Source organism: Scylla paramamosain, chromosome 42 (assembly GCF_035594125.1).
Source record: "Scylla paramamosain isolate STU-SP2022 chromosome 42, ASM3559412v1, whole genome shotgun sequence".
NCBI lineage: Eukaryota > Metazoa > Arthropoda > Malacostraca > Decapoda > Portunidae > Scylla > Scylla paramamosain.
Window position 1 is genome coordinate 8,337,517 of NC_087192.1, and position 12,986 is coordinate 8,350,502.

Consider the following 12,986-nt stretch of genomic DNA (forward strand, 5'->3'; position numbering starts at 1 on the left):
ATGAAATGTACTGTCCTCTCCACTTCCATGTTCATCGCTTTGCATTGCCATTGTGTGAATTGCCTGCTGTGAACCGCCCTTTCTGACTTGACTTATATCCGAGACACATCCCAGTTGGCTGTGTTTCAGATACGAGTCAAAGCAGGTGGTTCACAGCAGGCGATTCACACACTGGCAACACTTAAGTCATGAACATAGAAGTGGAGGAGACTGTACATAATAAATAGATAGATGAGATAAGAGAGAGAGAGAGAGAGAGAGAGAGAGAGAGAGAGAGAGAGAGAGAGAGAGAGAGAGAGAGATTGAAATATGTAAGATCGACTAATGGTGCAGAGAAATATAGTTCTGTGGTTTAGTATTGAGGAGGGGGAAAAAAGAAAATTAAAGAAAAAAATATCATATTTCTTAATTTTTAAAGATTTTGCCTTGAACATTCCTTTAATAGCAATGCCGAGGGAGCCGTGGAAAACATGATTCGAGTCTGCCGCTTCTACTTTCCACCCAATTCTACAAAGGAGATTCTGGAAGAGGTGCGACCATTGCTGTGCCCCTTTGACATGATCATGCAGCGAGCCATGGTCTACTTGGAGCTCTTCTTGCCCACTGCCCTCATGCCCCACCAGGAGGACATTGGCTGGAGGCTCTGGAAGGATGAAATGTTAGGTGAGCATATCTTTTGACATGCAGGTTTTTGAAAAATATAATTTACATTTGACATTGTAAGGATGAAGTACCTTGTTTTTGGTAATGCTCTCACTACAGGTACTGATGGTTGGCTTGAGCTATGAGTGGCAGCGTGTGTATCACCAAAGTGTACTCTCAAGTAGCTCTCATTCTGCTTCTTGATTTGAACTTACATCTTGGCAGTGCAAAATGAAGCTCACATTTGCCTGTATTTTCCTGATAAATTAACCTTTCATCTCAAATTGGCTGTTTGATGAAAATTTATGGTTTTGCAATAAGTGTATTGGGCTTGCTGGAGGGATGGTGAGTAGTGACTAGGAGTGCAAAGGCCACAGAAATTATCTTGAGACCTGATGATCCATATGGCATTCTGACATGTGAGGCACTGTCCTGTTCCTTGGTCAGGGATTCCATCTTCCAGCTGACTGGATTGAATTGTTGTAATGAGAAGGAAAACAGAATTTATAACTAATGAAGTGTGGCTATTAACACTGCATTGGAAAATATTCTTTGGTTAGATGAGAATGTTTGCTATCATTATGTAAAGTATTTATTTTTATTCAATATTTATTATTTATTTATTTATTTATTTGTTTATTTTATTTTATTTTTTTATTCATTTATTTTTTTTTTCAGGCATCTGGAATGCTTGCCATAATAGCAACCTGTGGTTTTGGGAGAACACCATGTTCTGGCTGTTTGCACGGCTAGCCTGGCACAACATAGGATACATTGATTGGGAAGAACATCTACCTATGGTGTTTACTAAGGTAAATGTCATTTCTCTATTTGTGCTAAAGAATTACATGTGCATTGAACTGGTAAAACCTTAAAATCAAAACCTTTTAACCTTTTATGTGATGTATGTAAGAACAGGAAAGTGAGTGATCAGATATATATAAACTTATGTAAAATCTTATCTTGAAATAAGACTAGAAGTTAACTAAATAGCGAGATCCCTTAAAGCATTAGCGTGTATATATATTATTTTTTTCATCTGACTGACTCAGCCATCTGTAGGGTAAAGTTTTCTTGGCATAATGCTTCTATTACTCCTACCAATCTTTGTTGACTCAGTGTATACTAGAAATACATTATAGTGATATCATTTATCTGTATACCAAACTGTTATCCTTCTTTAAAGAATATATTGAACATAATTTCCACCATGGGATGCACACATGCACACAACAGACATGTTCATTAAGCCACCAACTCAAGGTCTTATGCTGAGACTGCCAATTTTCTCCCAATTCCTATCTCTAAGGTCTGAGAGAAAGTATAGTATTACATTCTCAAAGTAAATTTGGTCTTTTGATGTTCATGGTTATTTTTGTCAAATCCATGAATACTTTCCACAACCAGTTTTATTTGAGCATGATTGAAGTTGTTTTATCATTATTGCAGAACTCTCAAGGAAAGGAAAATATAGTTGCATAGGACAGGTCATTTCAGTAATTTCAGAAAGAGAATAACATTAACTAAATAGAATAACAATAATTAAATAAGGGAAAATTCTGAAGATCGAAGGCTACAGGCAGAAGACCAATCTTTGCACAGTTGAAGTTGAATGATGGCATTTTTCTCTCGTGGCAGGTTTTGCGTTCGTTCCGCCTCCCAGTGTCTTACAAGAAAACTCATGTTGGCAAAGGAGACGGTCTCTCGCAGTTTGCTTCCTCTATGTTCATTGTTGCGAACTTGGCAAGTATTTTTTGTTGTTTTCAAGCTTTATTATGAGTCTGGAAGTGACTAAATTTAATTATCTTGAATGTGATGTGCAGTATGTATTTCATAATGTTTCTACAGAGGAATACATGTCTTTATATATGACTTGCTCATGTGAGGCATATTGTTTAAAAGTGAAGAGCTGAGTTATCTTCTGCTTGGGTTGATGTGACTGTTGCTCATGTGAGGCTTATTGTTTAAAAGTGAAGAGCTGAGTTATCTTCTGTGTAGGTTGATGTGGTTGGTATTTTTATGAGTTGTCTGAATTTAAAAATAATTTTACATGAGATAATATGTTTTCATGAAATAGTGCATGAATGCATTTTCCTTAAGTTATTACTTTTATTTTTTAATTTAATAGACTAAAGAGTTTCTTTGTAGGGTGGAGACAGCAAGACTCAGGAGAATCTTAGTCGACTCTTCAAGTCCCTGGAGTCGTATTACCATCCTTCCAACTCAGGCCCATGGAGCAGACATCTCCATGACTTCCTCAACAAACTCTCTCTCCTCTTCATTAGGAGATTACATCGGTGAGTTACTACTGTGTATCGTTAAGCATTAGGCAGCTAACTTGTAGCTACACACACACACACACACACACACACACTCACAGTTTTAAGGACAAAGCTAAAAAAATGTAGATAGCAAGAGGAATTGGGGCTAAATAAACCAAGAGGTATTGAAAATGAAAGGTAAAATAATGAAATAATGAATGAAGGGAGTGAAAAGAAATCACTCCAGTGAAAATCCAGGAAAATTAAGTTTACATATTTGATTCTTCTCCAGATGTTAATTTTGATTAAGTTTTCGAGCCACCATATTGTGCCATTTCCAGATCTTCAGAAAGTGACCCAGAAAAGTAATAAAGGTGGATAGAAATGGAAACAAGTAATGCTTTTTTTTTTAAATTTGAGTGCTAATATTACAATGCTGTCTTTAAGGGAGAGGTACAAGAAGCCATCTTGGGAAGTGGAAGTGCCAGAACACAAGAAGTTGACGGAGCAAGACATCACGGCCTTTGTGCAGTGTATCCAGATGCCCACCATGCTCACCATGTACTCCCACACTGGCACCCATGATGCTGGCATTGTCTTCCACAGGATGTCTCTTCTTCGACCTGAAATTGTTGTGCCACCTCTTCTTGAACAGTGAGTATGAAGGCCCTGCAAAGGTTCGGTTGATTTACACGAGGCAGCTTTCATCAATATCGGTTTTATTCCTAAACTTTAATGAGTCTTGTTTTCATAATTTGATCTTACTTGACATGGAAACTGAGACAGGCATTTGTGACCAATGGAGATAGCACTGCTGTGTGAAAGTATATAATTATGTCTTTGATTAGTGTGCTGCTGTGCAAGTATATAAGTTATGCATGTAATTATCTGTCAGTGTTTATCTACCCATTTATGTTTATTCTGACATTGTTTTGAGGTGTTCAAGGTAAAAAGATAAATGTCAACTTGCTGCTGTTCATATACTTTGTTCTTGTGCACTTCAGTCCTCATCTTCATTCTCCTCCTTTCACACACACACACACTCACACACACACACACCCCGTGTAACTAGGGCTGGCGCTCTCTCTCTCTCTCTCTCTCTCTCTCTCTCTCTCTCTCTCTCTCTCTCTCTCTCTCTCTCTCTCTCTCTCTCTCTCTCTCTCTCTCTCTCTCTCTCTCTCTCTCTCTCTTGCACACAGACACACACATAGTGTAGTATTACTTGTCCCATTCATATTTTTATGGGGTTCCCACTTGGGGTCTCACAGTCGTGCTTACCAAGCCTGCCAAGACAACAGGATTTGTTCATTCTGAAATTCATTGAACCACCTCTGTAACAATAGTATTCTGAATGTGTGTACATGTATTTTTGTCATGAAATGAATATGTGAGATTACCCTCTTGTGGAAACGTAATGTCGTAATATTATGTTTTTTCTTTCATGTAGGCTTTATTCATCACTAGAAACCACCACTGAGCCTCATTGCTTGACTGCTTCCTTGGAATGTGTAGTGTGTGTGGCACGGGCTCTTGTCCGTGGAGGGAAGCACTACCCTGAGGGCCAGACTCATGTTATTCCTCTGCTCATCCAGACACTTCCTGGCATTGACCCTAATGATATAAAGAAGTGCATGGTAAGCATTTTACATGTATGCATCTCAACAGACACCCACATGTGCAAAACAAAGACTAAATTTTTTCTTATATAAATTTTCCTTAGTAAAATACATGCATTTTTCACATGCTGGGGTATATTTAAGAAAGGAGCTAGAAAGAATGAATATGTTATTAAGATATAATGTATATTTTGTATGCAACAGGCTTTCCTTCAAACAAGTGTGATTGCACAGTGAAAAATTAAAAACCTTCAGAAAATTTTTGAAGCCCAAATACTTTTGCTCATTGTTTCATTACAATAAAATTTTGAAAATTTACATAGTCTGAAAAATTGTAATTGTTTCTCAAGACATTTTTACTCCTATGTTCATATTCTTACTGGATTTAGTTACTTTTATTACTTTTAATGTGTTTACATTTTCATTGTTTCATAATGTGTTTGTATCTTTATGTGTCATGAAATACATACATTTACATATTCATATTTGCAGTCATACAGAAGAGTATCCTTACTAAAATTATTCAAGTCATATTGATTCTTTGGTTACCTTGGTGACCTTAGGTTACTTTACTGTATGACTGCACATACACACATAGGTATGTACTTTCAGATATATTTTACAGGTTTTATTTTGGCTAAGGGTTTAATATTTGTTTTCTATCTGTCTGTATACCAGGATGATGTCCCTGGTTAGGGAATAGTTGAAGTAACATTGCACACACACACACACACACACACACACACACACACACACACACACACACACACACACACACACACACACACACACACACACACACACACACACACACACACACACACACACACACACACCTGCACCCATTCCTTTTAAACAAAACTTTTCCTCACCCCTGTTTTAGTTTGGTTTTACTGGGAGCATTCACATGCCTCTTTAATGTATAACCATAACCATCTTGTATTCCTTTTCATGCTGTCCACATCAACATTCATGCAACTCAGTTTTATGATTTTATGTATTTTGTGTTAATGGGGAGCTGGGATTACAAGAAGACGGGATCTCAATCTTCTTCCCTTGTTCTTTTTAACTGGAGACATAAGCGTGGAGACATGTATCATTATACAGCATCTCAGAAGTGATACAGTATAGTTCACCACACAGGTTACACTATGGTAGTATAGATCACAGTGTAGTAGGTGGTGGGCTTGCCGTGTCCTCATCCCCCATTAATAGTTACAGAAAGTCTTTATATTATAATATATTTTGTATTATTCTGTATTTCAGGTAACATTCCAGTTCATCTATACTCTGGTGACTCTTGTGCCTTTTGTAGACTGTTCATCAGCAACAGAAGAATTCACAGATCTGACAGAGGTAAGCAATTAATGAGTTCACATTGGTGTAAGTACTTCATGATGTGTAAGTAGATGGTATAAGTGGCCATGTGATAACACAAGAATATTATTTAAGTCCTGACAAGTGTTTTATTATTTTTTTCATAAATTATGAATTGACTAAGAATTGCCTACATAAATATAACTAATTAGTACTGAGTTTCTTATAGATGGGCATTAGAATTAATGTATTGATTAGAAATACATATGCCAAATATATCTTTTGGTATAGCCTGCATATTGAGTATACTTGTTAATAAAATATCTTTGCATATCTGCAAAAGTAAATGCAATAACAACTTAATGTTTTCTTATATAAATTTATTTTTCAGTGGGAGCAAGAAGTGTGCCTGCAGACAGCAAGTTTTGAAGATTTTGTTCTCCAGTTTATGGATCGCTGTTTTGCTCTGATTGAAAATTCTACCCTTGAACAAATTACACAGCAAGACAGGGAAACAGAAAAGATGAACAGGGAGGAAAACATGCTGGAAATGGGACTTTCATCTACGTTCTCTGCCATCATTACTCAAGCACATCCAAAGATATATGATGTAAGTTGACTGTAATTAAATCTGCTTCTCCCAAAATTGTTTTTGGTTGATTTCATGGAAATTATTATAAGGAAATTTTTTATCAGTAAACTGAAATTCAATAACAATTTTCATAGTTAAGTAATTTGTATCAATGTCCAGCTATCTATATATGAAGCTGAGACAACAGGACCACTACATAAAAATCATGCTGAGAATACAGAAATGTACTTTCTGAGTCCCTGTGATTCCTGTCAGTATCAAATGGTTTTCAGTATCCAATGAATTTTCCACTTTTCAGGCTGCCTTACAAAGATTGCAGACATTCATAAAGGGTAAGATGATTGAAATTCATGTTGCTGGGAAGTTTGCTGCCAACATGTGTCGTTCTGCTGTCAAGGTAATTTATCAGTGTGTTCCTGAAATGCTCTTGCTTTCTGTAATATGAAAAAATTGCATATACTGTAATGAGAATACCGTCATATAGCTCATTTTAATGATGGCTGTGTTCACCTAAGTGATAACACCTCAGTGTATGGTCACGATGTTGATGCACAGGTCAACCCGCCTGAGGCCCTGAAGGTGTTTGTTCCTGGAGTTTGTCGCCTTCTACTGACTCTCACAGACAATGAAGAAGTGCAGAATGAAGAACACTTGGATGATGAGCTCCTCTTTAATCTTCTGCTCTTGTCCGAGGTCATTGTTTTCTTGTATTATATATTTGTCATAAAGATTGCATTTAGTGCTTAAAAAAAAAAAAGAAAAAAAAGAAAAGGAAACATGCAGGATTAAGAACAAGATTTCTTACATCTAGGACATGGAATTTGTGGCTCCATACTTATCTATTGTACTTTTTCAGTTGTAATGGAATAACAACACCAGTAATGATAATGAAATGGATGTAGAACTCAAGGCTTTTCAATTTTCAGTTGGTAAGATGCAGTGGATGCCATCTACTGAAGTACATACCACAGATAACACAAGTATTGACTCAAACACTGCATCTAAAGAGCAGAGAAGGCTACCACCTGGCAGGATCTGTGCTGCGTTACCTGCTCAAGTATTTAAGTATCTCAATGCCCTCTGAGTACCGATCGTTGCCATACAGTTGGGACACGCCGTTCTCCACTTCTCTGCCTATACGGGTAAGATGCTCTTAAGAAAATTTCTATCAGGAAAATGACACAAATTCTGGTTATGGCATACCACTGATCTGTTACTTTATATTCTTAGATCATGAATCCATTCTGCTTACATTTTTTTTTTATTTAATGACTGTTTTAACATCAGCACTGTAACACTGTTTTTTTTACATAATTCACACCCTATCCTTTCTCATGAAACCAGCATTGGGGAGAGGCTGGGGATGTGCACAACCTGGGATTGACATGGGTAGAACCAACAAAAGCTGAAGAGGAAGCTATACAGACCCTTGTGCGGACCTTCCTTACCCCAGAACTTGTGCTGCTGCGCAAGGTTGCCACTGGAGAAAAGGAGGTTTCAAGGTTAATTTTTGTTAGGCATATATATATATATATATATATATATATATATATATATATATATATATATATATATATATATATATATATATAAATTGATATATGAGTAAGTGTCAGGTCCCTTGTATAAATAGCATGTTATTGTGATGCAATAATCCAGAATTATATTTCATTTGTTATCTTTAAGAACTATGTAAAGAAATAAAAGAAAACTTTACTGTGCAGTGTACCTGTGTATATACCAGGCCAGTACCTCCTAAGAAAGCAATGGAAAGATACTGAGGTGTTATTTTATAATTTTTTACCTTTTTATTTTTTGACAATAAAAATGCATTTAATCAGTTAATTTTGCCACCCTAGTGTAAGCAGACCTCAGTTATCAACCACTATCATATGTAATTCAATCTACACTGCATGCTCACCTAACTCTGCTTGGATGTAGTTTTGGAGTGGCTTTACAGCAGAGATGATAGTAACAACAAATTACTTCCAGAGAGGAGTTGCAACAGTGTTTGAGCATCACTCTTGATATCTTGCTTGGTGCTGGTGCTGTCCTGCCTCACTGGGAGGAAGAGCCCATCCCATTGTAAGTAATGGTGTAACAAGGGAAGTGGGAATTTCTTTTCCATGGCTGGAAGGCAGTAATATAGTAATCATTTTTATTATTCTGGTAGTAGGATAGTAGTATTCAACAAAGAGGATTAAAAGCAACCAGGTCTTTGGAATATCTTGTCTCTGGAGCTCCACTTGGAATACATGTGCATGTGTAAAAAAGGTGCTAATACAAGTAAAGTACTGGAATAAGCAAAGAGGGAATCTTTGGATAGGAAGATGTAGAACAAAAAAAGTAATGGAAGCTAATATTACTGTGTATTGTATTTAGGTGACACTAGTTTTTTAATGATGATGCACATGTATAGATTGAAGGAAATGTATGTAGATGCTGCTCATGCTTTTCAGGGTTGAAATGTCTGTGAAGAAAGACAACTCAATATTCATTGTCAGGAGTCAGGAATTGTGTGTAACTCTTGACTCTGAGAATTTCCCAACAAATGTTCGCAAAGCTGTTGCTGATGTCGTCCTGCAGCTGGTGGACAAACTCCTCACTCAGGGATCTGATGATGCCAAGTCTCTGTGCAGGGCCATCAATGTCAGTATAAGATGTCAGATTTCTTATTCTTGTTTAATTTGTAAAGTACAATATTACTTTGAAGTTAAGTTATTCTTAAACTAAATTATTATGTTCAAAGTAATTATGGTGTATTTCAAGCCACTAATGGGATCTTAAAGGTTGATTTAATGACATGGACATTTATGGAATTCTGTATAAGAAAAAACTAAAAAATTGATTTTGCAGCTTTTGTAAAAATTGTTTGCATTTCTTATACTGTTTTCTAATACACTGGCTGTGTTCTGTTACGTAATGTGTTTATTGTTTTCACAGATATGTCATGGGGTGATATTCTTCTTTGGTGTTTCAAAAGATGACTTTGATGCCAGATGGAAAAGTTTTCAATTCATCAAAGATACACTGGCCAACAAGCTCACCAGAAACAAGCAGCACATACGATCGCTGCTTATTGAGAGGACTGTCCTTCACCAAGAAAGTCGTATCTTGGAGAACAGTGTTACTCATCTGACACAGACACACAATGCTGTTATGAACAGTCTTATGCACCTTGCAACTAGTCAATATAGCGAAGTAAGTATTTAATCTGACAGTCATCTCAGGATAAGATAGATGGCTCTAACAATTTTTTAGTTTCATGGAGAAATTATTGGATAGTGGTGGATGTAGCAAAATTAAATGGTTTGGTCATTGAGGGGGAGGAAGGGTCAGAGTGAGATGATAAGGATATGAAATAGTAATGTGGATGCTGCAGATGTCATTCCTTCCATGACTAATGGGTGGTAGAGTAAAGGATCTTTGGGATGCATTGGTAATTGGAATTTCTTTGCTTTGGGAGTTTTGAGAGATGCATCAGATTACTCATACAGGATGATTTAACTGTTTGCAGTTTTGCATATTTCATGACGTACCAATTTTTCAACAGGTGAGAAGTAAGAGCCAGCACACCTTGAGTCAAATTTTTCAGTCATTTCCATACTCATATAAGTTGGTCTTGCCAAGCCTCATCTCCTCGCTGCAGGTCAATCCTACAGAGCAACATGAGAAGTTCAAAGGTGAGCTATGGGGAGCTCTTTGTAATGTTATCTCTTACCTTTACATTAACACAAGTTCAGGTTGACTACCTTGAGAGAGAGAGAGAGAGAGAGAGAGAGAGAGAGAGAGAGATGGTGGACTTTAACTTTAACCTTGTGTGTCTTAGGAGCACATGAGTCCTGTATAATATTTTTTTCAGTTTAGCCTTAACACATAAAAATAAGATATAAGTTATCATTACTATGCATTTTTCTGTTGATTAGTGAAGGTGCAGCAAAGAATATTTGGGGTAATGTGATTTGTTCAAGAAGTAAGTAAGAAAATGTGTTTGTGATTACTGCATGCCTATCCTAAAATAAGGATTTATCCAAGTCACAAAGCAATACCAGGATAGAGTTTTACTGCCTAGATGTAGATATTCATATGATCTAAATTTCAATTACAATTTCTTACCAATCAAACAGGAAGTCTCTACCTCTTATTGGGAAGACAAGGGAAGTCTCTCATGGTGCGTCGTGACTGGGAGTCCCTCAACTTGGTGTGGCCAGCGTTGATTGCATCCCAGCACTCTGAGAAGCCATCTATAATCAGGCTTATGAATGCTCTGTCTGACACTGTCTATTACTACATGGAACTCTTCACTATATACCAACAAGTAAGTTTCTTTTTCTCTTTTATTTTGAAAGCTGCCCATCTATTTATCCATCTGTCTTTATACCAGGCTGAGATTTCCCATGAAAAAAAGTTAGTTTAGACATGGTGTCCAATATGTTATGTCTTATCTTGATAAGAGATTGAAAATACAGAGGAGGGGCCTCCCAGTCTCTACATTTTTGTCTCTCTCTCTCTCTCTCTCTCTCTCTCTCTCTCTCTCTCTCTCTCTCTCTCTCTCTCTCTCTCTCTCTCTCTCTCTCTCTCTCTCTCTCTCTCTCTCTCTCTCTCTCTCTCTCTCTCTCTCTCTCTCTCTTAGTTTGTGGATTTTCACAGTCATAAGTCCCACTTTATCTCTCATATTGTATTTATTGAAACCCATTTTAACCATAGTCTCACTTAGTTATTACTGCACCTTTGCAATCTAACCATTTTCCGCTTATACCTATGACCATCTTACATGTTTAATTTTTTTTCAAGTTTGCACTTCCTTATCCCTTTTGGTGTGGGAAGTAGTATTATGGTGGTAATGATATGTTATATTTCCAGGTACCACAACGTGCTGTAAGTGCAGCAGAAGCACTCTTGCAGAGTGATAACCCAAAGGTGAAGGATGGTGTGCTGAGTGTTGAAGTTTTATCTTCTGCTGCTGAAAATGTCAAAAACAAGGGCAGGACCAACCATGAGCTGTACAACAATCTGGTGTCTAGCATTGTGCAACGTCTTGAATCTGGAACATTGTAAGTAAACATGTTGATGGTTTAGCTTCTCAAGTGTGAAAAGAGCATCAGGTGGGGATGGTATTACTGTTATGCTGAAATATGAAAGCAATTCTTCAGTTGAATGGATGCACCACATGTGCACATGTTGCTGTACAGGGATGGAGAAAATACTTGTCATAGGACACAAGTTGCTTTACAATCTGTTTGCAGATAATACTGTGTTGATTGACATTCTAATCTGTATACACTCTTGGTCTTCTTCAGGCACTGGAGGATACACAACATGGCACTCAACCTCCTCGGATGTTTGGTTCGTCCAGATGTAGTATTTCCAGCAGCAGGAGTCAGGACCTTCACAGCCAATTTGATACATGACAACATACGCATTAGAGAGGTAGGCTAACATAGTGGAACACTGAGCTATTGTTGAGAGGTCTGATGTATGACTGATTGTTTTATCTGCCATGTGTCAGTCATTGGTGTTTGTGCTGTAGGTTGTGAGTCATTCCCATTGTTCACCACTCTTTCATGGAATTCTAGTAAGATTACAATCTTTGCACATCTTACCTTTACAGGTAATACTCTTTGCAATTTTATTTTTTGATGATGTCGTAACCCTCCTCCTTACCTTTAAGGGAAGGCAGAGGTTACGCAGGAACTGCACTAATTCTTTATATAACAAACACCACAAGGTTTAAATCCAGGTAACCGAGAGTTAAGGCCGGGGTTCTCACAGTGGGGTAAACCACAAACGCAGTTCAGAAACGTTAACAGTATTTATCAACCAGTAGTTAACACATTTCACGATACTCTCAAGCAATGAAAGACCAGAATTCCAACACATATTAAAACATATAATGACCTTTCGATAAATCTTGATGTCACTTTTCACTTTACGTTAGCAAGCTTTTATCGACCAATCTCCGGTCATTCAGTAACTTACAACACATAAGTAAGGACACATAACATAATCACATAAAAGAATAATCAAATGTAATATTAAAATATTAGCACTACATGCGAAGTGCCACAAAAGATATTAAAATCACTCATCAAGATTCAGCATTATATCAACACATGGTAAATGACATAAAATATTTGGAGACCACAGTATACTGAAACAACATTTTAAATTGAGACACACAAGGCACTTAGGAAAAATCTTCTAAGTATTACTTACGACCAAGACGAGGCAGAGAACGACTAGGAGCTTCATGGTGCTGTCGAGTGGGAGCACCTTCCAGAAACTTGTAACACTCCACTCTTGGAGTCTAGTTAGGTCTCTGAGAGAATCATTCGCTACTTTGCCTTATATTCCATTTTGACAACGGCAACGTCGACCTACGTACATTGCTACCTACTACTACATAAGGAGTTATCCTTAAGGTTCAAAATCAAACTAGTTAGTACACTCATCTCTTCCTTCACTCCACACAATCACCAGGATACTTATACTTCACTGTAGGTGCGTAAGAAACATGTCTCATAGGGAGTCTGTGGTTAACCACCTTTACACGCGAAT

General features: G+C 37.2%; 1 protein-coding gene across 3 annotated transcripts in view; it reads left to right on the forward strand.

Annotated features, from left to right (window-relative positions):
* Window positions 1-12,986, forward strand: part of LOC135093375 (proteasome activator complex subunit 4-like) — a 40,098-nt gene that overhangs the window by 18,788 nt on the left and 8,324 nt on the right. For all 3 annotated transcript variants that reach the window (XM_063992639.1, XM_063992637.1, XM_063992638.1), the window contains 19 exons: window positions 446-663; window positions 1,321-1,454; window positions 2,281-2,385; window positions 2,791-2,939; window positions 3,351-3,557; window positions 4,351-4,537; window positions 5,786-5,875; window positions 6,228-6,446; window positions 6,727-6,825; window positions 6,984-7,121; window positions 7,355-7,570; window positions 7,773-7,930; window positions 8,421-8,513; window positions 8,888-9,077; window positions 9,372-9,629; window positions 9,982-10,111; window positions 10,556-10,746; window positions 11,292-11,482; window positions 11,729-11,858. In XM_063992639.1, the coding sequence (XP_063848709.1) occupies window positions 446-663; window positions 1,321-1,454; window positions 2,281-2,385; window positions 2,791-2,939; window positions 3,351-3,557; window positions 4,351-4,537; window positions 5,786-5,875; window positions 6,228-6,446; window positions 6,727-6,825; window positions 6,984-7,121; window positions 7,355-7,570; window positions 7,773-7,930; window positions 8,421-8,513; window positions 8,888-9,077; window positions 9,372-9,629; window positions 9,982-10,111; window positions 10,556-10,746; window positions 11,292-11,482; window positions 11,729-11,858 (3,103 nt within the window). The remainder of the gene's footprint in view (window positions 1-445; window positions 664-1,320; window positions 1,455-2,280; window positions 2,386-2,790; window positions 2,940-3,350; window positions 3,558-4,350; window positions 4,538-5,785; window positions 5,876-6,227; window positions 6,447-6,726; window positions 6,826-6,983; window positions 7,122-7,354; window positions 7,571-7,772; window positions 7,931-8,420; window positions 8,514-8,887; window positions 9,078-9,371; window positions 9,630-9,981; window positions 10,112-10,555; window positions 10,747-11,291; window positions 11,483-11,728; window positions 11,859-12,986) is intronic.